The sequence below is a fragment of the Tauraco erythrolophus genome, chromosome 2, assembly GCF_009769465.1.
Source record: "Tauraco erythrolophus isolate bTauEry1 chromosome 2, bTauEry1.pri, whole genome shotgun sequence".
Taxonomy (NCBI): Eukaryota; Metazoa; Chordata; class Aves; order Musophagiformes; family Musophagidae; genus Tauraco; species Tauraco erythrolophus.
In genome coordinates, this window is record NC_141466.1 from 114,112,970 (window position 1) to 114,139,447 (window position 26,478).

Below are 26,478 nucleotides of genomic sequence, written 5' to 3' on the forward strand. Positions count from 1 at the left end.
TTATGAGAAGAAAGTTGATAGCGCACTGGTGTTTATAGTTGGCACTGAGACCTCAGGGACCTTTCAGCTTCCCGTGTTCTTGCCAGTGTGCAGGAGCACAACAGGATAGGGAGGAACATGACCAGGACAGAGGGTCCACGACTCCCCTTATGATTTGAATTTAGATTTAGGATTAAGGGCCAAATTGGCCAATGGAGTATTCCACATTATGCAGCGTTATGTCCAGTACAAAATGGGTTAACTGGAAAGAAGGGTTTTTTGCTTTTCTGGGAGCTCTCACTTTTGGACTCCCAGAGTGCACTCTCGCTTTCTCACTCTCTTTTGGGCCGCTTCCTCATCTGGGATTGCGATGTTGGGACTTACCTGTTTCGGGATCATTAGCCGGGCTAGGCTGGGCCTTGGTCACCAGGAGGTGAGCAATTACACTGTGCATCGCTTTTTTGTATATATTATTATCATTATACATATATTTATTCATTATATATATGTTATATTATAATTAGTAGCGTTAAATTGTTCTTATCTCAATACCTGGGTCTCCTTCCCTTTTTGCCTTTAATTCTCTTCCCCATCCCCTGGGGGTGGGGGAGGGTGAGCGAGCAGTTGTGTGGCATTTAGTTGCCAGCCTGGTTAAACCACAACAGTTGGAAGCCGGGAAGATAGTTAATGGCCGAGAAAGAGCGGATAGGAAACACCTCCCGTCTTTCCCGGACAAAAGCTGAAGGTCATCAAAGGAAGCTGGCAGGGGGCAAGTTCAATGCGGGCGGACATAAGGTTGCGACAGCATCTTCTCGGCGCTGAGAGCCTGAGTGAGCTCAGTAGGGACTGGACAGACGCGTGGGAGAAGGGTCCGTGCAGGCGTTAAAGGAGAAGATGGGAGCATGCAGGGAGCAGCAGGGTACCAGAAGAGATGTCCATGTGCTCACTCACCTGTAGTTTTCCCCAGGTCTTTACCATCAGGACTCCCATCAGGGATGGAACATTTAGTGACGCAGCGCTGCTGCTGTTCTGGGCAGCCCTGCTGTGTGTAGCTGTCATGCTACTCCCTCCGGGCCGGATTTCCCACTCCATGCCCCCAGCGTATCCCTGCGGCAGCTGTAGCAATTCAACTTGGAGGCTTTTTGTGGGGAAGGGTGTGTAAATGAGGAGAACCGTGGTGTGCATGCGTATACATGGATATACATGGATAGATTTAATTTACCGCATCCCTGCAAGGAAACTGGGCTGTGGAAAGCTGGGGCTGGATGTGAGAAGGAGAAGGTTGGCAGGAAGGGAGCTGTGGGCACACTGGTCCTTTGCACTGGGGGTTCGGACCCCTTTCCACCATGGGGCTGGGTGGGGACCAAAACCCTCATCCCTGCTGCTGCCACTCTGTGCTCCTCCGCTTGCTGTGGTACGCTGCACTGGCCTTCACCTGGGGAATACCAACCCCTGCACTGTGCCCTGCCCGCACCGTGCCCTGCCTGATGCTGCTTGCTGGGCAGAGGGACCAGGAGGAGGTCAGAAGGTGGCAGAGAGGAGAAAGCCTTTTATCATAGAATCATAGAATGGTTTGAGTTGGAAGGGACCTTAAAGATGATCTAGTTCCAACCCCCCTGCCATGGGCAGGGACACCTTCCACTACACCACGTTGCTCAAAGCCTCATCCAACCTGGCTTTGAACACTTCCAGGGATGGGGCATCTACAGCTTCTCTGGGCAACCTGTTCCACTGCCTCACCACCCTCAGAGTGAAGAATTTCTTAGGTCTAATCTAAACCTACTCTCTTTCAATTTAAAGCCATTGCCCCTTGTCCTATTCCTACACGCCCTTGTAAAAAATCCCTCTCCAGCTTTCTTGTAGGCTCCCTTTAGGTACTGGAAGGCTGCTATAAGGTCTCTCTGGAGCGTTCTCTTCTCCAGGCTGAACAACCCCAACTCTCTCAGCCTGTCTACATAGGAGATGCAGATTAAAATACCTTGTTTCCTTCAGCATCACTAAATTTATTTTTTTTTGCCCCTCTTTCTTTTTCTTCGGGTCTCTGAACACCATGTTCACCTGCTCAGCAGGATTAGGGCCGGATGGTACAACAGGGTACAACCCCAGCGATTGTGCCCAGCTGGGACGAGACCCCCTGCCAACGCAGGGAGCTGGGCAGATGCTGTGAGTGCTTGTATGGGGCAAGACAGAGAGTGCACCCCTGCCACCAGGGCTGCTGTGTATCCTCCTCTGAAGCATTAAGCGGCGTTAGAGACAGCTCACCGGGGACCGTAGCACAGCACAGTCTTGCTGAGAATGGCTGCCATCATACCTAGCGCTGCCTTCCTGTCTCTCCTTGCTGAACCGTAGAGCGCTTTGCAATGATTAATTTGGCATGAGACTCTAAGTGGGCATTATTGCCCCTGTTTTAGAGCAGATGTAAGGGTCCATGACAAACCAAGAGCAGAAACTCTGCCACATGGACGTTCACCAACCTGGCTGTCACAAGCCACTGGTACCTCTTGCTGGCCTCCTTTTGTCTCGGCACTTTTTTAGGTCCATTTCATTGCCCTCGAGATGTCATTTCTTCTGCTGCAAAAAGGAGGGATGCATTTAGATTCTTGGCCGTACCTGGTAGTTTGGGATGAAAACTCTCTTTGCTTGTGTAGGAGAAAAAGTGTTGGCTTGTGCAACCAGTTATTTCTGGTGCAGCTCCCCAAACGTCCATGTTGACGTGGGCAGCAGTGGCATACGCTGCCGGCTGTGGAGGGACCGGTCCCGTTGCCATCTGCGCACAGGGTTGCTGGGGCAGCGGTGGACGGCGCAGACCGGGGCTCTGCATCCCGGCCTTTCCCAAGGCTGTGCACGAGCCAGTGGGAGGTCATTCTGCTCAGACCTGGGGACTTGTGGTGGTCTGTCCAGAGCTTTTCACCTCTCATAAGCATTTCTTCTCCTTTGGGCTCCGATGAGAGCAGGAAGAGTATGAAAATGCTCAGCTGGAGCTCGTGATGCTCAGCTGGAGCTTCTACTCTGGAGGTGTCTTTACAAGCAGTGAATCAAATGAAAAAGCAGTCAGATGGGAATGTTTTAGAGCCATGAGGACCAGTGCTGGTTGAGATGCTCAAACCTTCCTGCCTTGTGGCTGGTAGAATGTCTGCACTGACTACTGTGTTTTCGGGAAGGATCTGTAGAGTAGCACATCCGCTCCTCGGCAGGTCTTCTGTATCCGCAGGCTTTCTGCTCCCCACCCTTCCTTCCACGAGGTGTTGCAGCTTTTGCTTGCTCTGGTGTGCCTGTCAAAGCCTGAACATACCCCCAAGCCTTCTGTATGGCCATCTTCTCCGCTTGTTTGAAGGCACACTGGGGCTAGTGCCAAGGACTCGGGGAGCGAGGGGGCATAGAGGCATACTTGTGGCTGGGAGGAGGGACCTGCTGAGGGATGCAGGAGGTGAGGATGGAGAAATGAGCCAGTGGATGCCCGGCATTAAGGGAAGCAGCATCACCAATTTGGGGCTCAACTCCGCGTGCTCCCAGGACCATCTCCAGTTATGCAGACCCTTGCAAGGGTCGTATGACGGGCTTGCCTCCCTGCTGCTTCCTGTCCTCACCTCCCCTGCTTTCCACTGGGAAGCCCAGCTGGAGACATGGCTCCTCTGCAAGGACAGTCCCTTCCCCATGTAGCTGTGGGCCATTGGGTGCTGCAGTGGTATATCCAAACCTGGGGGCAGAAAAGCTGTATCAGCTGGGTCTCAGCCATACCTCTGCTTTCTGGAAGGGACCCTCTCCTGCCTGGCTGGAGTTTAATAGCATCTTGTTTCCCTCCGGCTGGGTAGGCTGGCTCCTTGTTTCTTTGCAGCTACTGTCAGCAGCAAACATGATCTCATTTGTATTATCCTGCCTCTGATCCCACCTAATCCTTAAGGCAGGGCGCTGCTGGCAAGGGGAGCATGTCGCTGCAGGGACAAGGGAGATCAAAGGCGTGTGGGACGGGCTTTGGCCCAGACAGGTGGTGGGGCTGCCTGAAAGTGAGTCCAGCCTCTGCTCTCTGCTCCTTGCATTGCGTGGGGTGCTTCCCTTCTCACCGCCATGGCTTTCTGAGAGCAGGGACCTTCACCTTTGGTAGACATGGCACAGCTTCTGGTGGAGCTGATGTGTTCACCCGGCACAGAATGCTCTTTGTTGAAGAGAGCGTCGGGCTGTTTCGGTGCTGACTCTTCAAGTTTTGAGGTCCTGGAGGTGTTGCCTATCAACTTGTTTCTGGTAGAGGGGTGGGCAAGCCTTGGGCGATGACACCTCTGTGCTGCTATGGCCTACAAGTGGGACATGCATTGACTCACCACCCAACTGTGCTGCAAGGAGCTGTACCATGCCTGCAGCTACCAGCCTCTCCGAGGTTGGTGCCACTGAAGCATCAGGAGCCGACAGAGTTAGGTGGGCTAATTTCTGTCCTGATTTGAGCCCTGCCACTGGCTTGTATCGTGCTGTTTCTGCTTGCCCACATTCACGGTGCCTCCTCACATCACATGCAAATACAAAATGCCCTCTACAGCAGTGCTTTGCTGTCTTCATTGAAGAGGATGAGGTTTTGAGTTTTTATGCATTGAGGTACATGGCAAGTCTCGCTGCCTCCAGACGTGAGTTAGTCAAGGAGTGTGGAATCATGGTGGGGCTAGGCAGGAGTGTGCCTGGAGCCGTTAGCTGTACGGCCTCACTGCGGTGGAGGAAACATCTTCCTGTGTCAGCCAAGGGGACTGGTGCATGCCCCAGCAGGGGCTGCCCATCAAGACTTCCGTGCTACGTTTTCATGACTGATGACTCCAGAAATGCTCTTTTCCTTATTGCAGTGAAACGTGTGTGTACATGTGTGAGAGAGAATCAGTGCCAAATGCAGATTTTAATTTTTTTCTGATAATAACAATAAAGCTTAGTGTCTGGTTGCTGGTTTCCATCCAGATCACCATGCTCTCGAGATGGGTTTTGAGGTTACTGCATCAGGTGACTTAGCAGTGGGTTTGTTTTTTATTTTTATTTTGAGTTTTTTTTTTTTAATTTATTATTTTTTTGGCTTCTAGAGATGTGCAGAAATATTGATCAGATGTTGCTGAAGTGTTAGGGAAAGAGGGAAGGTTGTCCTGTGTCTCTGGGCTGTGACATAGCAGTGCTTTTTGAACCACTTTCCTTCTGGGTGTGAGAGCTCCAATGATGGGCCCTTGATGGTAACACAGCTGTCCTCTAAATTACAGATATCCTTTGCTACAAGCCCAATTACAGCTTTGGTTGTTTTTTAGTGGTTTTTTGTGGTTTTTTTTTTTTTTTTTCTCCATTCTCCTGCTGTTTTTCTTTTGCATCTCTGATCTTCCTGGCTATGTGAGGAACTGTGCTGGTGTCTTCGCATGAGCACAGCAGGAGGGGATGGTGGGGGGTATGTCTCCGTGCTTGTTTGCCTGCTTCTCTTTTTGGGAAGGATATTGCTGCTTAAGCCTGTCTCTCAAGTGAAGCAGACAGCTTTTGTGGTGGAAGAAAGGGGTCTTTGCTCTGGGAAAAGCTGTGATTTTTTTTTTTCCCAGCACCATTTCTTTTCTCCCTGTGGGCATGACTTTTGGGGCAAATTTACCCTAAAAGATTGGTCAGGCCTCTCGATACGAGCTTTGGCCCCTGCTGTCCACTCTGTATTGTCCTCAGGCTGTCCCTGCTGCCTGGACCTGCCGTGTCTCATGCCCCGGCTCCCATGCCTGCTCGCAGCTCTGCTCAGGCTTTGCTCGTGTGAGCAGCAGTACCGTGCTGCTGGAAGGCGGCCAGACCCTGGCAATGTGCCCGTGATCTGCCTGGCCAGGTCACACCAACCATGCCCTACCTCTGATCTCCTCCATCCCCAGCTACAGCCGCAGCATCCCAAGTCGCAGCACCTTCCTGAGGCTACGGCAGTGCCTGTGCTTGCGGCTGGCAGGGACCCGCAGTCCTTCCTCAACAGCTTTATTTATTTTCTAACTCACCATACCTTGCTGCGGTGTACTTCTCGCTAGCTGGGGTTGTTTGGGTTTTTTTATTCCTATTACTGAGCTGAGATAGGAGAAGGTTGGGCTGACACAAACGCTCTAAATTATGCTGCTGTATCTCTGGTGCTGTCAGTCATGTTGCTCCCAGGCCCTGGATCTCGCAGACACTCTGGCAGCGGATACCTAAGGATCAAAGGTTTAGATCAGTTCTTGCCGTCACAAATGTTTTATATCTAATTTCTCCTTGAGGAAAGTTGAGGAGGAGGATGGGCTGGCAGCTGGGGAGTACACATGCCCTGGAGCATTGTCACCGTTGTCACCTGAGCTTCATCTCCCTCTGCTTGTGTGTGGAGGACCAGCCCTGGGTGACAGAAACACCTGCCTCTCTTAAAACGCCTGTGTGTGAGATGAGGCGGTGGGTCACATCGAAGCCCTGGTGCTTTTTGTTGGTGGGATGGCATATGACAGGTGGGTCCCATGCTCCGGCTGCGCATTGAGGGTTTGTGGGATGCCCCCCAGGTGCAGAAAATCCACCCTTGGCTCCTCCATCCTCTCAACATGGGGTAGGACAGCCCATGTGTTTGCTGGTGATGCTTTTAAATACATTGGAGAGGTTGTGCTCTGACTGAGATTTTTCTCTGCCGGTGCCAGGGTAGCTGCTTGGTGTGGTTTGGGCTGGGCTGGTCCACAGCACACTCCTGCACGGTGTGCATCTACCATCCGAGAGGACTTGGGGTGTTTCGGTTAGTTACCAGCAAGGGTTTTCTTCCACTCTTCCCACTCTGCAAAGAGTGAGAGATGGGAAGAAGAGGGGGGAAAAAAAAAACAAGCCCTTGTGCTGGAGCTGCTCAGCGCAGGTGATGCTCCCTGGGGAACCTTGGGAGCTAATTGTGGAAGTGGGGAAACTGAGGCACGGCTGTGGTGAGTCCGGGGCTTTTCCAGAGCTGGAAATCGAGAGAAGGAGTGAGGAGTTTTGACTGATGGCATTTCTTGTCCTTGCTGAGCAACTTCCTTGGAGCAGCTCATGCCTTGGTGCCTGCTTGGTAAAGCTCTGCTCCTCAAAAGCGGTTAGCTGGCAAGAGGGAGGGGCAAAGGCAAGCTGGTGGCTTCCCAAAGACGGCTAAAGCCATGCATGTAAGTGCCTTGTGTGTTTGCAATTCTTTTATTTTGCTTGAAGATCTATGTTTCTAATGTCCGGGTATCCCGCCCCCCCCTCCCCCCCCGCCCCGTTAGAATAAGCGAAGGTAAAATTAAAGCTGAGCTTTCCCTCCCTCGGAGGCACCCTTCCCTTCACAGCAGTACGCTGCTGTTACCCATCGCCCCTCGTTACTGCTCGGTTTGGAAGGGCGGCCGCGCGGGGAAGGATAGTAGCATTAGTTTCTAAAGCCGTGTAAAGATCCCCATGGAAGCAATTACCAGAGGGATTACCCCTGGCTCTGCTGCTGTGAAAAGGCCGTGTCAGGTCGAGGATGCCGAGTATATTAACGGCATGATCCCTTCCTTGCTCGAGAGGTGAGGTTCGAATTAGCCACCTGCTTTTTCCAGGGCTGGGTTCAGAGCAGGACTCGGGCTGCCACCTCCTTCCCCATCCCTCCCTGCTCCCCTTTCCCTGCCGATGCACCCCATCCCGGGCTGTCCCTCCAGCACGTGGGACCCGCAGCTCCGTGGGGAAGCAGGGAGACCTTCTCTGACCTCCGGGATGCTAAGCTCCGTGGTTCAGTGGGAGCTTTGGCTTTTACGCAGAAGGATCGAGCAAAGCTCAGCTGGAGACCGGGTACAGCTGTGGGCTCCTAAGTACTAAATGATCTGCTGCTCCTGCTGAAGCTTGGGAAGGCTGGTTTGACCTTCATGGCTGGGAAGCAGCTCACGTCTGTCCTGAAAAGGCACAGAAGGGAAACAAAACACCGTCTGTCCGCACAGGAGCTCCCTTTCGCCACTCTATGTATCCTCTGTGGGTCTGGGCTCTTCCCAAATGTGTTTGACCTCTGATGATCCTGGCTGGCATGGAGGGGACACAGCGTGCTGCCTTAATTTCTTTCCCAGTTTTTTTTTTATTTGAACCTGAAATCTTAAAAAAAAAAGTAAATCTCGGTGGAAGCAGAGACTCTTTTAGACCCTTAAAACCTATTTGGTCTTGTTTGCCATCCAGAATTAGTTTGCAGACCTATTAGAAGAGTTCAGAGGTGCCAACGGACTTGGGCTGGCCTTGCTTATCCTTTCTTGGGGGACTGTGGAGGAGCCCAAAAGACCTTTTTTGATGGATGCTTCGGAGGACTGATGCAACCCAAGCACAAGGAGTTGAGAGCGAGTGGTTGAAAGGAGCAATCCTGCGACATCTCGGGGGAACTGCAGGCAGGAGCAGGAGGAGATGACCAAAAATCCTCTCCATCCTTCTGCTTGGCTCCTGGCACAGACAGAGCTGGGTCTTCTCTTTTCTCCAGTCAGCAGCTCGGTTTGTGCTGACCTCCTAAATATTCAGCTCATTATACAGTATAACGTATAAATAAAACAGAAGCAGGCAGCAATATTCTCCGAGAGGATATAATCGGCTTCCTTTCCTTTTTAATTATACAGGATTTGTCTTCATGTGTCAGGCTATCCTACGGGCTAATTTATTATTTTAACGAATTAAAGTCTGTGTTCTTTACCTAGCGAAGCACTTCTGTACGCACTCGATTTTGGGGGTCTGAGAAGGAAGAGCATCTTTCCAAGTGGGAACGCAGGGAATTTTGTAACTGGATGTTGTTCCTAGAGGTCAGTAGCTTGCGTCCTGCACTCCTCCCCATCGTCGCAGGGAGGCAGGAGAAGATGATGGAGGTTACCACGGGAATTCCCTGGGACCCGGCTGGGGCGTGCGATGCTGGCCAGTGGTGTACGTTGCCTCTCCCTCCACAGAGGCAGGATGGTGGCCTGATGCTACAGCCCGCAGATAGTAGCGTCATCCATGTGTGAAGCTAAGGCCCAGGCTGCCTGCAGGAGGTGGGGGAATATTTTAACCTGGCACCACTGCTGGCACGGTGAGTGCTCGCTGATAAGCATGGTGTGAACTCTGAGCTGACTTGCTTCTCCTCAGGGAAGCCCTGGAAACAAAATCTGGCCTTTCATCAAAGCAGTGAATCTGTCATCTTTCCGTCTGTGCAACTCCAGGGTCCTCTGCTCCTGATTTGCGAATAAATCCCCCATTTTGGTGGCTGTCCCGGCCATCCATTTTAAAATTAAACCTTTGGTGCCCTTACTGGAGAAAGCGTCAATAATTCTCTGGTGACTTTTCACGCCTTTGTATTTGACCAGAGACTTTAGTAGATTTAAGTCTCTGGAGAGTGTTGTAGACCCTGCGTATCGTTTACCACAGACAAGAAGATACACAAAGAGCTGGTTCTAGCTGTGATCAACTTAATGATGGTTCAGCTGCCCTATTCCTGGGATGGCTCCTTGCACCAAATCAGCAGCCAACAACCTGTGCTGATGCTAGTCAAGTGTGAGGACGATCAGAGGATGACACTGTGGAGCCTTGTCCAGAGCCTAAATGGGAATGTTTCCATCCAGGCAGTGGTTGCAGCCATAGTTGTTGAAGGTCAGGTCTCCTTCCAGTTCTTGAAGGTCAAGTCTTCTTCCACTTACTGTCAAATCTTCCATGGCCACTTTCCAGCCTGTCAGTCCTGTTGCCTGAGCCAGTAGGTGTCTTAATTGCATAAATGTGTGTGTGCAACATGGGAGAGAGATGAGGTTGTTCAGCCTGGAGAAGAGAAGGCTCTGGGAAGACTTTAGAGCAGCCTTCCAGTACCTAAAGGGGGCCTGCAAGAAAGCTCTAGAGAGACTTTTTACAAGGGCATGTAGTGACAGAAGAGGTGATGGCTTTAAACTGAAGGAAGGTAGATTAGATATAAGGAAGAAAATCTTCACTCTGAGGGTGGCGAGGCACTGGAACAGGTTGCCCGGAGAAGCTGTGGCTGCCCCATCCCTAGAAGTGTTCAAGGCCAGGTTGGAGGAGGCTTTGCACAATCTGATGTAGTGGAAGGTGTCCCTGCCTGTGGCAGGGGGTTGGAAATACATGATCTTTAAGGTCTCTTCCAACCCAAACCATTCTATGCTTCTATGACCCAGATGCTGCCTGTGCAGGAGTGGGCATTAGAGGGTGGATTGGAGAGAGACGGGTAAAGGACACTAAGGAGTGGGCAGGGAAGGCAGCAAGGATGGTGAGAGCATGGCCTTGGCCTCAGGGCCAAGTGAGAAAGTCAGACGCTTGCTGGAAGGTCCTCAGGGACTTGTGTGCCTTGCTGAGCTAGCAGAGGAGGAGGCGATGCTCCGTCCTTTGAAGATGAAGCAGCGTGCCTGTAGATGTGCGTGAGCAGGGAAAGGTCATTGGCAGCGAGAAGCTTAATGGTGAATGCTCAGAACTTCTCCAGGGACCACAGCTACAGGACAGGCTTTGCTGGAGAAGTGCTTTTCTTTAATTAGATAGCTGTATTAATATTTTATTGGAATTTTTTTTTTTGTTCTATTCTTTCTTCCTCCAGCAAGTGGGGTCAGAGCAGACTTAGATCTGCCAGTCTCTCTGGAGAGGCAGTAAATCACCTCCAAGCAGTGGGAGATGCCAGTCCTCCTTGAGGCAGGGTGAGATCCTGGCAGACGTGGGTCTGCTGTGCCATCCCCATAGGGTCCTGGAGGAGCTGCCGCCAGGGTGCACCTGGATGTTGTGCCCACCTGTTGGTGCAAGAGGAAGAGGAGCTTCACAGCCTTCAAATAAAATAACTGGAGCTCAAATTCCTACGAAGTAGAAGACTAATTAAGGGCGAATGGTAGGCTGGGTCCAGAGTTACCTCTATTTCCCATGCGTGGTTGGTATCAGCACAAAGCTGGAGGAGATGACACTGAGCCAATGAAACGCTTAAGCAAGTACTTAACTTCAAGTATTTAAACAGGGATTTCTGTGGCCTCCTTCAAATGCCTGGAGTCACTTAAGTTCATATTTAAGGGCTTGATTGGTTTGGGGGCTGTGCGGTTTAGGGTAGGGGAATAACAGAAATGAGGTGTGGGACGTGACCCTTCCAGGGTCCGTGCTAGTTTACTGCTGAGCAGTGTCCGTAGCACTGGAAGACGTACTGTGGGGCGGGTATGAAGCCCACTCTCCAGAGACCCACAGCCCAATTTTGGCACCGCCACGTGCTTGTCAGACAGAGCAAAAAGCGTGGCTGTGGTGCTCTGCCTCTCTCCCCCTTGTACCTCAGGGATGAGGCCATCAGGATGCACTCGTGTGATACTTGGCCTCAAACCAAGCCGCTGGGCTCTGACATTGGGAAAATGACACCAAAACTTGACTGAAGGATCTTGTACCTTGATGCTCCATCTGGGCTATTTGGGGAGACAGGGAAGAGGATGGACGTAGTGTGATGCTCCCCAGCTTCTTTCACCTCTGGTGCTGCTGACCCTCTTAGTGCATGTACTGGCACCAGAGGACAAGGAGGGATGAGTCCTACCCTGTTTGAAGTGTTATAATCCTTTCAGATGGCATTAGTGCCTTGGCCAGTAACAGCTCTATAATTGAACCTCCTGCTTGCAGGGGCCCTGTGCTTCACCGAGACGTTTAAATCTCATTTGTGTAATGCCTGGTTGCAATTCCCGCTGAAAGGCTCCCCTCCGCCTCCAGTGCCTGCTAGCTGCGGTGAGCACACGCGCGTGCTCCAACCGCCTGCGAGCAGAGCAGCAACCGAGTGCGGCAGGGCATCCCAGTTTCTGGAGTTTTTGCTTGTTTGTTGGAACTTGTGCTAGGCTGATGTGTTTTTTATTTCTTCCACTTCTCTTTTTTTTCTGTGCCCAAGTCCCTAGAAAGGCAGGGTGGAGGCTCAGTGGCAAACGCTTGGTAAGGGATTGTGTGGAGATGAGATTTTCTTGGGAAAGTGAGGGGGGCCGTAGAGGCATGTTTGGCCACTGCCAGACCCCCTCGGGGTTATTATTGCACCTGCACAGGCAAAACCCCTTCGCCTGGGCAAAGCCTGGGGCTCCCTGGCAAAGGCCAGCAGCTCTGTCGGGTGCTAGGCTGGTTTGGTTTTGCTGCCTCCAGAAAGGATGCATGGTCCGATTCACCTTGGTCTAACAACAACACTCAGCAGCCCCAAAAGGAAAATCATAGAATCACAGAATGGTTTGTGTTGGAAGGGACCTTAAAGATCATCCAGTTCCAACCCCCCTGCCGTGGGCAGGAACACCTTCCACTTGATCAGGTTGCTCAAAGCCTCATCCAACCTGGCCTGCAACACCTCCAGGGATGAGGCAGCCACACCTTCTCTGGGCAACCTGTTCCAGTGCCTCACCACCCTCTGAGTGAAGAATTTCTTCCTTTGATCCAATCAAAATCTACTTTCTTTCAGTTTAAAGCTGTTGCCCCTTGTCCTATCACTACACACCCTTGTAAAAAGTCCCTCTCCAGCTTTCTCTTGTAGGCCCTTTAGGTACTGGAAGGCTGCTCGAAGGTGTCCCTGGAGCCTTCTCTTCTCCAGACTGAACAACCCCAACTCTCTCAGCCTGTCTTCATAGCAGAGGTGCTCCAGCCCTCGGATCATCTTCATGGCCCTCCTCTGGACCCGCTCCATATCCTTCTTATGTTGGGGACCCCAGAGCTGAAGGCAGTACTGCAGGTGAAGTCTCACAAGAGCAGAGTAGAGGGGCAGAAGCACCTCCCTCGACCTGCTGTCTTTTATCTTGGCAAAGGCTTAAGTTCTCTATTTTAAAACAGTGCCACGAAAGAAGAAAGTGAGTCAGTGTCTGCGTTTTGCTCATACCGCCCACTCCTTTTCTTCCCGGCCAGCTGGAGGCTGGCCCTGGGGACCAGCGTGACCTGTCCATCACCGGTCATTGCCAGCTCCACTTGGCCAGGCTTTTCACCCAGAATGCCCTTTCCCCCATGGCTGAGGTGGTGCCACAACACACCGGCTCCCTGCCCGGCGTCCAGCCTGCTATGGTGTCCTGTGCCGGTGAGGGGTGCCGGGGACTGCCCGCGAGTGCAGGCAGGTTTGGGGAGAGCATCCCGTGGGGATGCTGCGGGCCGGCAGCAGCAGCCAGCTGGGTTGCCCGTTCCTCCTTCCCGCTCCAGCGATCCCTGCTGTACTGTAATCACACAATTATTATGCCATTAAAATGTCATATTCGCAGAAATCCACATAAACAAGGCATTAGCAATTGCCAGAAAATTGTAGTTTTACTGCTAATGACCCGCTCTCCCTTCGCAGCACCACTGCTATTTTTTTTTAGTATGATTTTTTCCCTTTTTTTTTTTGTTTCTGAGCCATGATTTAAGAGGCAGATGATGAATTATGTCTTTGCACTGAGAGGCTTTCGTTCTTTAATGCACAGTTGCGGTGAAAAGCTGCCTCTGTGCTTGCTCCGGGGGTTTGCCTGCGCTGGCGAGGCGGCGGGCGCTTTTAGGGGGGTGCCTTTAGCGGGTGCTTTTGGGGGGATGCTTTTAGCAAGCCCTGCTCTTGGCTGGGTGCTGGTGTGAGATGGAAGCTCCTCTCTGCAATGAGTTTTGTCCATGTCTCTGGGGGGGGGTCACTCTCATCCCCCCTCATGGGGATCACCCAATGCAGTGTCGGAAGGGGTGGCACTTGTTTGCTGAGAGTGGCCGGTTACCCCCTTAGATACTTTTTTCCACTCTTTCCTGCAGGCTCGTTGAATCTCTCAAACTCTTTTAAGCATTGACTGTGTTTCCTATAATTAATTCCAGCCATTAAACGGCGATGTTGAAAGAGAAAGTACCTAATTCCAAGAAAAAAAATGAAAATTTATGACTAGTACATGAGAGAAAATGAATATGAAACTTGGAGAGAGGAGCCCTGTAGAAGATAAATAGAAAGGCAAGTGGAGTATTGACTTGATCCTTTTCTAGTGCGGGGTAATTTGGCTTCTAAAGTGAGTTAGATCATAATAAATTAAATTTAGATTTCTGCGCATCAGTTAAATAACTCCCAAGACAGAATTCTGGTGCGAGGGAAGAGGTGATAACACATAGCGGAAATATTATAATGAAGACCTTATCCAGTAACCTGTAACTGATGTCCTGTCCCTGGGTGAGCGAAGGGGATTTCTCCTTTCGTTTTACCTTGCTTTCCCTGTCCCTGATCCAGCACTGAGAAACAGGCGGGTCCCTGTGTGCAGGCTGGGGGCGGTCTCCTGCCTCCCACCGCTTGCGTGGCAGGGAGCTCTTCATCTGAGAAGGCTGCCTCACCTTCCCCGCAACTTTGCGCAGGTGTGGGGTTTTTTTTGCGGAGGTTGGTGCATGCGTGTGTCCGAGCATCCTGCTCCGATTGCAGTTAGCCTTGCAGAGACCTCTGGATGGAAAGCTGAAGAATGCCCAGAAGGTTTGGACAGGAGATGTGGATTGAAAGTAAATGGCCAAACCTGGGCATCTACTTCTGGCTGAGAAAGTTAACCTAATCCCTGGGCTTGTTTTGTGGCCAGGTAGTGGTTAAAATAACTCTTTAATCTCTATTTGGCATCTGTTTACTCTTGATCTCAGATGATGTGTGTTTAGCAACCCAATATTTAGGAACCATCCTACTGATAGCTTTCCTGCACCCAAAAAGGAAAGCCTGGGTGCGTCAAGGTGGGCTGATGCCTTTCAGGTGGAGATTTCTTGGGGATATTAGTTACTGTGGTGTGAACCAAGAATGCAACCCTTAATGCAAGGTATATCCAGGGCAGTATGAGAAGAAGCAAATGCCATGGGATAGGGTGCTGCGATTTGTCCATATATCCGTTTACCACTGTGATCCCCTAGTAGCAGGGATAGATGGATGCTGGGGAAATGCCATCCCAGACCTTGAAGCGTGTGTCAGGACCCTCCCGCACGCTGACTCCCTGCTTCTGCTGGCCTGGCCAGAGCCTTGCTGCCCTTGCAGTACGTGCAGAAGCTCCAGTTTTCCTGAAGCTGCAGCTCCCCATGGGAACCCGCCAGCCCTCCTGCTTGAACCATCGGATGCTTGCCCAGCTGCACCCTTCTAGCTGATCCAAGGCTATTGGGTTTAACTGCCGTTAAAAAAATATATATATATATATATATACACATCCAACAGCCTTAAGTGCTGTTTGGCCGCTTTAAAAAGCCATTTCTCTTCTTATTAAGCTTGATAAAACCAACTTTTACTTTTCTTCACGGCATTAAAATTTAGGGACTGCAACTGCATGGAGGTTGTTTTAATGGCGCCAGGTCCTCCGGGGTCATCATGAAATCTTATAAACGTCAGGCTGTTGGTGGCTCCGCGATACAATGGGCTCACTTTTCCCTGATCTTTTACTGTGGTGGTAAATCATGTTTTGCAAGATGCTTTAGAAAAAACATAAACAATATTTATCACCCTGTGTGCGTCGGTCCTCCCGAAAGCCCGCAGGCGGGTTATCTACATCCTCCTCATAAACTTCCTGCAATGACCTTACTGGTTTCATAACTTTCTCCCAGCCTTGAATAACTTTCTCCTGGTGCTGAATAACTTTCTTCCAGTACGGCTGCTGGCTCAGGGGTTTCTTCTGATCTTCCCTGCACTTGGCTAAGTGCTGGAGGAGCTCTTGAGAAGGCCATGGCATCACACTGGGGGAGGATGAAAACGACCCTGTATCTGGAAACACCTGCAGACCTGTGGTCTGTTGGCTTTTTGGAAGTGCTCGTGTCACTGTGACCCGGGGTGTGTGGGGCATTGCGTGGCTGGTGATGCCCGGCTTGGTCCTGCCACGGTTCACTTGCAAGAGCCTGGTGCTCCCTCCTCCCTTTCCTACAATGAGAGAAAACACGCTGCCAGATACAAGTAAAATCAATTATGGGATAAAAATCACCCGTTTCAAAAGCTTCATTTTGCACTATTAGCAGGCAAAATCGGCTTTGAGATGGTGTGAACTGAGGAGGAAAAAAAAAAAAAGAAAAGAAGAAGAAAAGATCAATTATTGGATAAGATCACAATTTTCTTTGGGGCTGAGATGTCTGCAAATGTTTGCATCTCTCTGTGTTACATGGAGGCTGAGATCAAAGAGGTTGTGCTGCTGTAACGATGAGATCTTATCGGTGCCGCATTGTGCTCGCCAGCTCCGGCACCGGTGCCATGCCGCTAAGGGATGCTTAAACCCTCTGACGGCATCACGCTGCTGAGGGATGCTTAAATCCCCTGATGGCACCAAGCTGCCAAGGGATGCTTAAACACCCTGACTGCGGTTGGAGCTGTCGGGTAACCCCAAAATATAGCTCCTCCATCCCTTTGGGTGGGAGGGATCTCACGGGCACATGCATGCCCACTCTTCTCCCTGTGGTAGGGCTGAAGTCCTCGGTAGGAGAATGTGGCAAAGACAGACTGAAATTGGGCTGGGAGGACCACAGTGCCCTTCAGCCAGGATCCCATTGCTAGAGCTGGCCCTGGGGTCAGCATACAGCCATGGAAATGTGGGATTGTGCTTGTTGAAACCGCTTCTGTCTGATGGCCCTTTCCTGCCTGAAGGGTTATGGAGGTGAGGGGGCATGTGGTGCAAAATACCTTTGTTTTTTTTCTGGAAAGAAATTTAAACCCTAACAAGACCTTAGTGCTTTTATATTTCTTGAGACCGCGTTGTTTGAGAGGGGGATCCACCAGAGACCTGGATTTGGTTTCAAATTAGTCATTTTGAATTCAAATTGGCAGGCTGTCTTTGACAAGCTGTTTCAAGACCTAGGAAAACCTGAAGACCTAATGAGGCTCCTTGTTAGCCTGCTCTTGGGCAGCTTGCCCATGGCATGGGGCTGACCACCCTCCAGCGGGGTTAGGGAGGACCTGCGCAGTGGGGTCAGGTGTCTTCTGGTCTCTCCTCTCTCTAATGGGGCTGACTTTGTGCGCGCAGGGCTCGGACGTGGACTGGGACGACCTTTGGGATCAGTTTGAAGAGCGGAGGTACCTGAGCGCCCGGAGGTGGAAGGGCGGTGAGGACCCGTACCGGCTCCACGCCTTTAACCAGCGGGAGAGCGAGAGGATCCCCAGTGACCGCGCCGTCCGCGACACCCGCCATCACAGGTTCTGCCTCCCCCCTGGTTTCTCCTGATCTTCCTCATGAAACTTCATTATATGGGTGGATAGTCCCGTTCCTCTTCAGGGCCGTGGTTTGGGGATGCTAGGTGGGTCTGGGCCCTTCACCCACACCCAGTGGGTGCGCTTGGGATTGGTTTTGCCTGGGTTGCGTTTTTAGGATTGAATCTTTCAGTTTGCTTGATCTCTTGGCATGTCTGAGAGTCATTAAAACCTATGTAAATTATTCCAAGACTATAGGGAAAGAAAGGAAAAGCCTTTTTTTTTTCCTTCAGAAAAGCAATGAGTGTGCGAGAGCGCGTCTCCACAATGGGTGAAGTCTTCACTGGGGCTGGGGACTCTTGCTCTGCAGAGGATGCAAGAGGGATAAAATAACTGTTGAGCTCTTGCTTTGCTCTGCAGAGAGGAGATAACATGGGGAATAAGGGACTATTTCTGAGTGAAGGGGAGAGGAAGGTAAGAACTTGTTGGGTTAATAGCAGCTCCAGCACCATCGGAGTCAAAAATATCCTTTGGCTCCCAAAGGACTTCTTGAGGGAGGCAGAGAGGGTTGCAGCAAGGGTTGCTTTGTGGGACCTGCACTCCCTTGCTGCTGTCAGCGTGAGACAGGCAGGGTGGGAGTATTGGTACACCCTTGCTCCTCGGCCGTGAGCGCAGATGTAGCCTTCCTCTGGTCGCCTCTCCAAGCTCATTGGGAAAAAGCTACCTTTCGTGGCTGCAGGTTGTTGACGGTCAGTGGTGTTAATTGTTTAGTCTGCTGGATGGGAGCGATGCTGGGGTGGCCTGCTGGGGTAGGAAACACCCCCGAGGTTTTCGTGATGCCGGCAATGTGTGCTTGCAGCCCAGAAAGCCAACCGTGTCCTGGGCTGCATTGAAAGAAGCGTGGCCAGCAGGTCGAGGGAGGTGATTCTGCCCCTCTGCTCTTGTGAGAACTCACCTGGAGTACTGTGTTCAGCTCTATCCCAGAAGAAGGACAACACAAGAAGGACATGGAGCTGTTGGAGCAGCTCCAGAGGAGGGCCATGAAGATGATCTGAGAGCTGGAGCACCTCTCCTATGAAGACAGGCTGAGAGAGTTGGGGCTGTTCAGTCTGGAGAACAGAAGGCTCCAGGGACACCTTCGAGCAGCCTTCCAGTACCTAAAGGGGGCCTACAAGAAAGCTGGAGAGGGACTTTTTACAAGGGGGTGTAATGGTAAGACAGGGGGCAATGGCTTTACAATGAAAGAGGGCAGATTTAGATTAGATATAAGGAAGGAATTCTTCACTCAGAGGGTGGTAAAGCACTGGAACAGGTTGCCCAGAGAAGTTGTGGCTGCCTCATCCCTGGAAGTGTTCAAGGCCAGGTTGGATGAGGCTTTGAGCAACCTGGTGTAGTGGAAGGTGTCCCTGCCCATGGCAGGAACTAGATGATCTTTAAGGTCTCTTCCAACTCAAACCATTCTATGATTCTATGATGCACTTTTATTCTTTCTCCTCTGAGGGAACAGCATATGCCTGGTCCCCACTGGTGGTTCCCAGCCCACAGCTGGCGCAAGCCCTTCCCAAGGAGCTGTGCCTGGCTTTAATGTCCCATCCCACTGGCAGCAGCTGTCCTCTCCTGCCTTCTCTTGGGAGCCCTTTGAGGGGAAGCCCTCCTTTGGTGGAAGCCCTGTACTAGACCTGGCCATGGCACCTTGCTGCCTGTGCTATCCCAGGTGGCACCTTGTTCCTGGGTCAGAGCGACTCAACTCCTAGGATCTGACCCGACGCTGAATTTCCCTTATTCCAGTCCAAATGCAGCACTTGGGCTGGAAAGCTCAAACAGCACCAGTTCTCCAGCCCTATAGCAAGCGACCTGCTTATTTATTTATTTATTCTTTTAGCTTCTTTTTGTAGTAAGGACCAGATGCTCCTTTCTCTGGAGAGGAGCTGTCAGCCCTGACGAGACGCCTGTTATAGCTGAGCAGAGAGCTGGCGTGCTATTCCTGGAGAGAATTAATGCCAGGGATATTAACCATCTGCCCTATTAAAAGGGAAGATCAACTCGGCTGCCCCCTCGCCGTACTCCTGCGGCGCAGTGGCAGCCACCTCGTTCCCGGGCGGGTGGATGTGGTGCTGAGTGCTCCTGCCATAGAAAAGTTCTCATTAAGGAGGAAGCGAGGGCACAGCGCGTGGGAGGGGCTGGGGCTAATTGCATTTGCTTCCAATTTCCTTAACCCAGTAATTGGATTCTGATTTATTGAATATGTCTGAACAATGCTGCGGATGATGCACCATTAGCCGAGCATTAGAGCGACCACAGAGGAAACGGGGCTGCCTGGAGATCTGGGGGAGGCAGGCACTGGTGGGTGGGATGGAGGAGGGAGAAGGGTCTGGGCATGGTGGCTGAGGGGGAGAGGAGCAGAGCTCTCTCTGGAAAGATAATCCTTGCTCCACAGGTGTCCCAAGAGCTGCCACAAGTGATGCTCGGGCACTGCCATGCAACCTGGAGCTGGTCTTGAGCTGCCTAGCGGAGCTGGGTGGGAAAGCGTGAATGAGCGTGGCCTGCTCTTAGAGCAGGGAGAAGTTGCTGATGGCTGTGCAAGAATGTGTAAAGAGAGTCCAGCATGGGGTTGACTAGGAGAGGTCCCTCCAGTGAAGGGGAGAGCAGAGTACTGTGGACTGGACTATGATGAGATATGGGAACCCCCCCGGGCTCCTGCTGGAGGCTGCACTTAGCGTCTGGGATTCACTGGCAAACCTGGCATAGGCTGCTTTGTGCAAACCAGGCTGAAAGTGCTCAGGCTTGCTTGTTTGAGAGCGAACCCAAAGAGCTGGACCTCGATTCTGCTCCAGCTGATTTTGAGGGAAGGTACGTCTGAGCATGGGCCCTGCACCGAGGGGCACCGCCGTGCCAAGGGGCTCCCGCCCAGCTCACACCAGGGGTTAGGAGGCTTTGGAGAGGGTCTCACCCACCTCTTCAGCTCATCCCCATGGGCAAGCAGGTTCTCCTTCAGCCTCTCAGCCAGATGTTGTTGCTTGTTCTGCTTTGCAATCTGGTTTTCAGCATGTTTGCTTTCCATCTTTTGTCCACTCTGTATGACGCATGGCATCACAGAGACTCACAGACCTGCAGACCACAGCAGTTCCCCGAGACCAGCACCTCGTAGTCCTGATCCTAGGGCCCGGGATGTGGGAGTGCTGCTCCTTACGGCTTCTCTGTGGGGTGTTTTTCGCCAAAATGGTTGCAGAAGATTTCCTGGTGTTTTCTTTGTTAATCCAGCCAGGCATCTGGACTTGCCAATGATAGCTGAATATACAAAATCTGGCAAGGGCTGAGCAGCGAGCTTCTTGCCAGAAGGTCGTGGAGAGGGCAAATACTTTCGGCAGGGTGGGTGTACTGACAGCCAGTTGCTTAGCAATGTTTGCTGGATTGATTTTGTTTTTAAATTGCAGCCAGTGGAATAGTTTCAGATGGAGAAGAATCGCAATGCACTGAGGAGTTGGAGCTGAAGAAGCCATGGTGGCTGTCTTTGCCTGCCTCTGGCTTGTGGGTGATTTCAGTCAAAGAAACATCATGGCTTCTGTGGACTCATCATGTCCCTCAGCTTGGGCAATCTCACAGCTGGGCCATCGCTCCCGGTGACCTGCCTGTGTTTCACTGCCGTTAACTGTGTTCCTGGTTGCGTGTTGACTAAGCCCTTGGACCATGTAAAGGGATGCCTTTCTCCAGGAGAGGACCTTATATGGTCCTGTGGTGGTATATCCCCACCCCGATCAAGATTAAAAAATCCGCATGACCACAGCAGCAGGCTGGACCGGATCTAGGTGGCACATCCACGTCACACGCAGCCAGCTCATGCCGCTGGAATGAGTGGCTAGTCCCACTCCGCCATGGTAGCCGCACACCGTTGAGATTACCTCATCGCCACATCCCACCTTCTGCGACTCCCACCAGCAAACTGCCGGCCCGAAATGGCAGCGAAGTGAGTCAGTGCCAGGCAGGCGCGTGGGGAGAGGAGCTGAGGTTTCCAGTACTGCTCAGCGGCTTGGAAAGCTGGCTGGGAGGATGTGTCGCCCCCAGCCAGAAAATTTCATCGTGATGGCTCCTGGGCTTTTTCCATCTGCGGCAGACAGCTCCTGGGGAGGCCGGTATCCGCCGCGCGGTCGCTCCATATGCTGCTTAGGCTGACCTCCGCCTCCCAAACGCTCCGTTGGGTTTAATGGATGTGCAGATGCTGTTGTGGCTGCCAGGCTAGGCTGGGACCACGAGTCGGGGCTGGCACCAGCCTGAGCTGGGCTTTGTGCTCGCCGATGGCAGCGAAGCAGGGAGGTGACATGGGGGATGAGGAGAGTACCTGAGAGGGTGATGGCTGGAGGAGAGGTCAGGGCCTCCAGCGAACTTCTCTCACTGTGGCAAATCACGTCAGCTAGCATCAGGAATTACCCAATGCCTCTTTTCCTCTGTTCTTCTTGCTTTTATCCTGGAATCCCAGCAGCCTCGTTGCACCAACTTATGTCCCCTAGCAAAACTGTGCCCTTATAGTCTGTCCTATTCCCTTTGTGGGGATCAGCACACAGCGTAAGATTTCCTGCAGGTTTCTTCACTCAAAGCCCCATGTGGTGGCAGCTGGTGAGCATCCGTTGGGTAGGAGAGCTGCCTGGGGCTGGTTGCTCTGCTCATAGGGACTGTTCATGGAAGGATGGGAAGAAGGTGACACCTGTGACATTCTCCTGGGGCAGAGAGCTACTCTCTTGAGTTCTCAAGGTCCAGAAATGTCATGACTTCAGGCCTGGAGCAGAAGCACTACACGCTGCAGTGTTATTTTGACCAATTAATTGCAATGTGCATGCCAAGGGTGCAGAGGCTGCAGGTTCAGCATTATGTTGGAGCAGCTCCAGTTGGGGTAGACAAAAATATCTCACTGGCGGTGACTGGGAGGAACACATGATCTCAAGGGTGGTCCCACCTCTGCCAGATGTGGTATGTCCATACACAGGCACGTGGGGCTAAGCATGCATCTCTGCTGCTGCACACCTTCCACCTGTCTCCGTGTGCCATGCGAACATGTTTGGTGTGGAGCACGTGAAAGATTGCCTGAGGGCAGCTGTATCGCATGCAAGTTTTGAAGCAGCCCCATTTTTGGCTGAGTTCATGATTGCATCCCAGGAGTGGCAAGCAGTCAAGTGCACTGAGGATATTGTAATACCATCTTGGAAGTGAAGAGTCTAAGAGGAGAAAAGTAAATTTCAACAACATTGCCTTTGGCTTAGCGTGTTTATGATCCCCTTGGGCTTCTCATGTTGCTTTGTCTTCCTTCAACTTCCTTGCCCACTGAACCAAAACCACTTTGAGAGGAATTGAGGTGAACGCTGGGTCTCAGCAGCTAGAAATGCTTTTTGTACTCCACACAGGGATTTAGGCACCTTATCTTTCTTGCCTGATTTCTTGAGAGTCCCTAAAGGAGGAACTTAATGTCTGGAGAATATATGTGGAAAAGCCCATCTTCTTTCACAAGCAGGACAGAGGTGGGCCTCTGCGCTCCTCTGATGCTCTCAGCAGTACCTGATCTTTAGACCTGCAGCAGTAGGTAGATACCTAGCAGGTGGCCAGACCCACTTTGAATTCAAGGGAAGGTTTGCAGGAACGTTGCGCAGATGGACTTTGAACAGTTGAGAGCGCACTTGAACCTAGAGGTTTTCCTGGGCTACTGTTGCCTTTCCCTTTGCTGACTCCATACATTTCTCACTGTGGCCTCTGGATCATGGCTGAGCTAATCCAGTTCCCTGCGTAATGCAGACCAAGTCCCGAGAGATTCTGTTATTTTTAAAATTTGCTTATCCAGGCAGTGTCTTGCGAGTTGCTGACTCTGGATGCGCTGTGCCGCAGACCGGGGCGAGAAGTGGTGTGGATACAGGGGTGTGTGCACGTGGTCTCCCTGTGCCTGATGCTGCTGGGTGCATCTCCTCAGGGCAGAGAGACGGTGGGACAGCAGGGAGCGGGGCGTGTCTGAGCAGAGGTGCCATGAGTGCGGTGGGGGCTGATAGACCTCTGTCCGTGAGGACGGATGAAGCTGTACAGTCTAAGGTGTGAAGGAGAGAGCCAGGTGAGGAGGATGGGGAGCTCACAGGCTGCCACATTTCCGGACTCAACATTGGTGAAAGCTGGAGGATATGTCCTCCTGTGGCTGTGTCTGCGTGCTGCTGGCTTTGCTCTGTCCTTCTCCCTTTTGCGTGGGCTGGGAGTCCCTGTGTGGATGCTTCTCCGTCAGAAGTGTGTGATGCCCCGGGGAAAGCAGGATGGCAGCACCTTGCGTGGGCTGGAGGTGGCTGGATGCAAGGGATATGGGCCTCTTCTTGCTTTTCGGGTTTGTTACTGGCTCCTGTGTGACTGCCAGCAATATCCCGACGAGTTTTTCTATCCCTTGATCTGTTATTCCAGCTGTTACACTGTTCTCTGGGCAGAGCCAGGGCATTTGTGATTTCATTACAAAATAAGATTTATCTCATTTGAGCAAAGTCCTCTACGTGCGAGGACTGTCCATGGATCTCTAGCTAGCAGAGCATTCTCTGATGCTGAATTAGGTGGGTAAGAGAAGACCTGGGATCCTTCTGCCTTTGGTCTTGGTCTCCTTATTTCCAATGACAGGCAAGAGCACAACAGTTACACAAATGAACAGTGGAAAACACATTTCAGACAAAAGTACCTCCATTAGGAGGCAGTGTGATTGCTTTCATCTCTTGGACACCAGACCTCAAGAGGTTAGTGCTGGACACTGTTTTTCCATCACCTCCTGCAGTCTCTGGGGATGAATATATGAGAAGAGTCTGTCAAGTAGAACAGGAGTTCTAGACTGTTCAAGAACGTGTGTCTTGGGCATAAGCTGGAGCGACCTGAAGTGGCCAAGATTTTGTTTCTGCTGTTAATCAGCTGGCTTTTGTGGCTGAAGTTTGAAACTTTCACAGGCTGGGCAATGTCTTAAGAGAGAATTGGTTGTGCCTCTTCTTCTGTGCAACCTGGTAACCCTTTGGCAGTGGTAGAAATATCTAGTACAGGTTGATCACGTCAGGGAAAGTGTCTTAACATATTTTGTGGCTTCTCTTAATGCAGTTCAGTAGCTGAAAGTCAGTGAAAGGGCTGACTTTGGGCATCCAGCTGTACCATCTATGTAAGAAGGGATTGTCATGTGCTGGGATTTATTTTATTCTTTAGGAAACTGTCATTATTATCTCTTCCTGGTCATAGTTACGCTGCTTTCAAGCTCTTCAGCCCTCCAGGAATTCAGACCTTTGCTCTACAGGTTGGTTACAAGCACAGTCAGTTCCCTTAGCTGGGAAAATTCTCTGTTTGCTGACAAAATACACAGTATGGAGCTTCTTTTATCAAAACCCACAACCTATAGCTTTGCGCTAGAGTTTATACCCGCTGTCACTCGTAGTTGGGACCTATGTGTTGCTGGAGAGCTGAGGCTTTTGAATGAACTGAGATGTGAAGCCCAAAGTGCAATTTAAAGGATGCAAACTGGGAAGGTCGCATCTGGCCAAAGACTTAAGGGTGAGGCGTAGTTTGAGTAAGGGTGTGCGCTGTGTCCCCAGACTACCACACGCTCATTATTTTGGCCTCCCAGTCCCTGTCAAACAGCTGTACCAGCATCTCGTGGTTGTGATTGCCTGTTTGTTGCCCGTTGCTCCTGGGCCAGCACTGGCTTTTGCGTGCCTGTGGCTAAACCTATGACTATATGTCATGATGATGATTATGACTATGAGCACCTATGACTATAGTTGGGCCCAAATCTGCTTCTTTCACTCAAAAGAGCTCAGTTCTGCACTTTGTAGATTCGGTCCATCTGGAGTGCCTACCACACATAGTGGCATTTTGCACTTGGTGTTCTGGGAGAATTTGAACTTGAAACTCCAAGTAGATTTGAGGAGCAGGTATGTGATCAAAACCCAGAGATATTGTTTTCAGGGAGCACACAGGACAAGGAGTACTGAGATGTGCATTTTTTGGCAACTAAGCAAGGAAAGCAAGACAGCTATTAATCAGAAACAGGCACTTCTTAAAATCATAGAATAATTGAGGTTGGAAAAGGCCACAGGAGGTCTCTGATCCTGCCTCCTGCTCGAAGGAGGGTCAGCTATGAAATCAGCCCGGGTTTCTCTTGTTGCAGAAACCACTGGGCCATGTGAGCCTCTGGCCTCTCAGGTTTGGCCCAGCGTTTTGTAAGAGCTGACATAATTTACAAACCTGGATTGCAGCACACATAATTTGTGGTTCTTCTCCCCCAACTGCCTGTGTTTGTGTAACAACCTTTGAAGTTGCTTGAAGCGCTTGCGTTGCCCGTATCTTTCTTATCTTGCAGACACTATGAGTCTAATTCTCCAGTCATTTATAGTGAGTGCATTTAAATGGGAGGAGGGGTAGGTGCACATTGAAGCATGCTTGCTAAACCCTCCCGTCCGCATCTTTTCCAGGATTGTCAGTAGCAGATCTGTGTTTCAAATCTGTGTACCACTGTGTGGTAGCCCTGATGGAGGACTGCTGACGTGCCTGGAGACCTTCATCCATGTGATTGACAAGCTGCTACTTGGGTGATGTTGATATGTTTGGTGGCCTGAGGTCATTCTTGGTGGGACAGTGTCGTGGGTTAGGCCGATCCGGCAACTAAACCCCACGCAGCTCTCCCATTCCAGTAAAATGGAGAGGAGAAAAATGTAATAAAAGAGCTGAGGGTCGAGACGAGAACAGAGGAGCACCCACCAACCACGGTCCCGGGCAAAAGAGGCTGTTTTCTTAAAGCAAAACAGTTTATTAACAGCTACCTACAAAGAGAAAAGCAAACAAAAACGGTTACTTGAGAGGGTAACAAGAAAACAAGGCCAGGTCTTAAAAACAACACTACTCCCCCCCTTTGCCTTTTCTTCCCGGCTCTACCTCCTTCCTCCAGCGGCGCAGGGGGCAGGGAATGGGGGAGTGCAGGTCATTCATTCCATGCTGTTACTGCCGCTTCTCTTAAAGGAGAAGGAGTCCTTACACCATTGTCCCTTGCTCCAGTGGATCCCCTACTCACGGGGAAAGCGTGAGGTCCTACCCGCTGGGAGGCAATCCTTACCTCATCGGATTGCCCCAAGTGCAGGCTTTACCAGTCCTGGACTTCTAAGGAGTTGTTGCCACTCGCTCTGACGTGGGTCATCATACAGACTTTAAATGCGCTCCGGCGTGGGTCGTCATATCGACCTTAAATGCGTCTCCGTACAGACTTAAAATGCGTAAATGTGCCTCAACTTGTGCTCATGATTCACAATAGTCTGCAGGCTCAGGCATCTCCTTTAAAGAAACACCTCCCCATCGGCGGGGGTCATCCCACGGACTCTAGATGCGTACCGTACTCAGGCTCTGGCATCTCTTCTCGACGTGGGTCCTCCACGGGCTGCGAGTGGGTCTCTGCTTGCTCCACTGAGGACTGGTTGCAAAGGGGCGGCTGGCAAGGGGGACTCAGCTGCGGCACACATTGTTCCATTCTGTCTTCA

At 51.3% G+C, this 26,478-nt stretch overlaps 1 protein-coding gene across 1 annotated transcript in view; it reads left to right on the plus strand.

Moving 5' to 3' along the window:
- The window catches only part of GALNT14 (polypeptide N-acetylgalactosaminyltransferase 14), a 108,289-nt gene that overhangs the window by 23,401 nt on the left and 58,410 nt on the right, over positions 1-26,478 (plus strand). Inside the window, exon 2 of the mRNA XM_086629950.1 lies at positions 16,806-16,975. Coding sequence (XP_086486076.1) covers positions 16,806-16,975 — 170 coding nt within the window. The remainder of the gene's footprint in view (positions 1-16,805; positions 16,976-26,478) is intronic.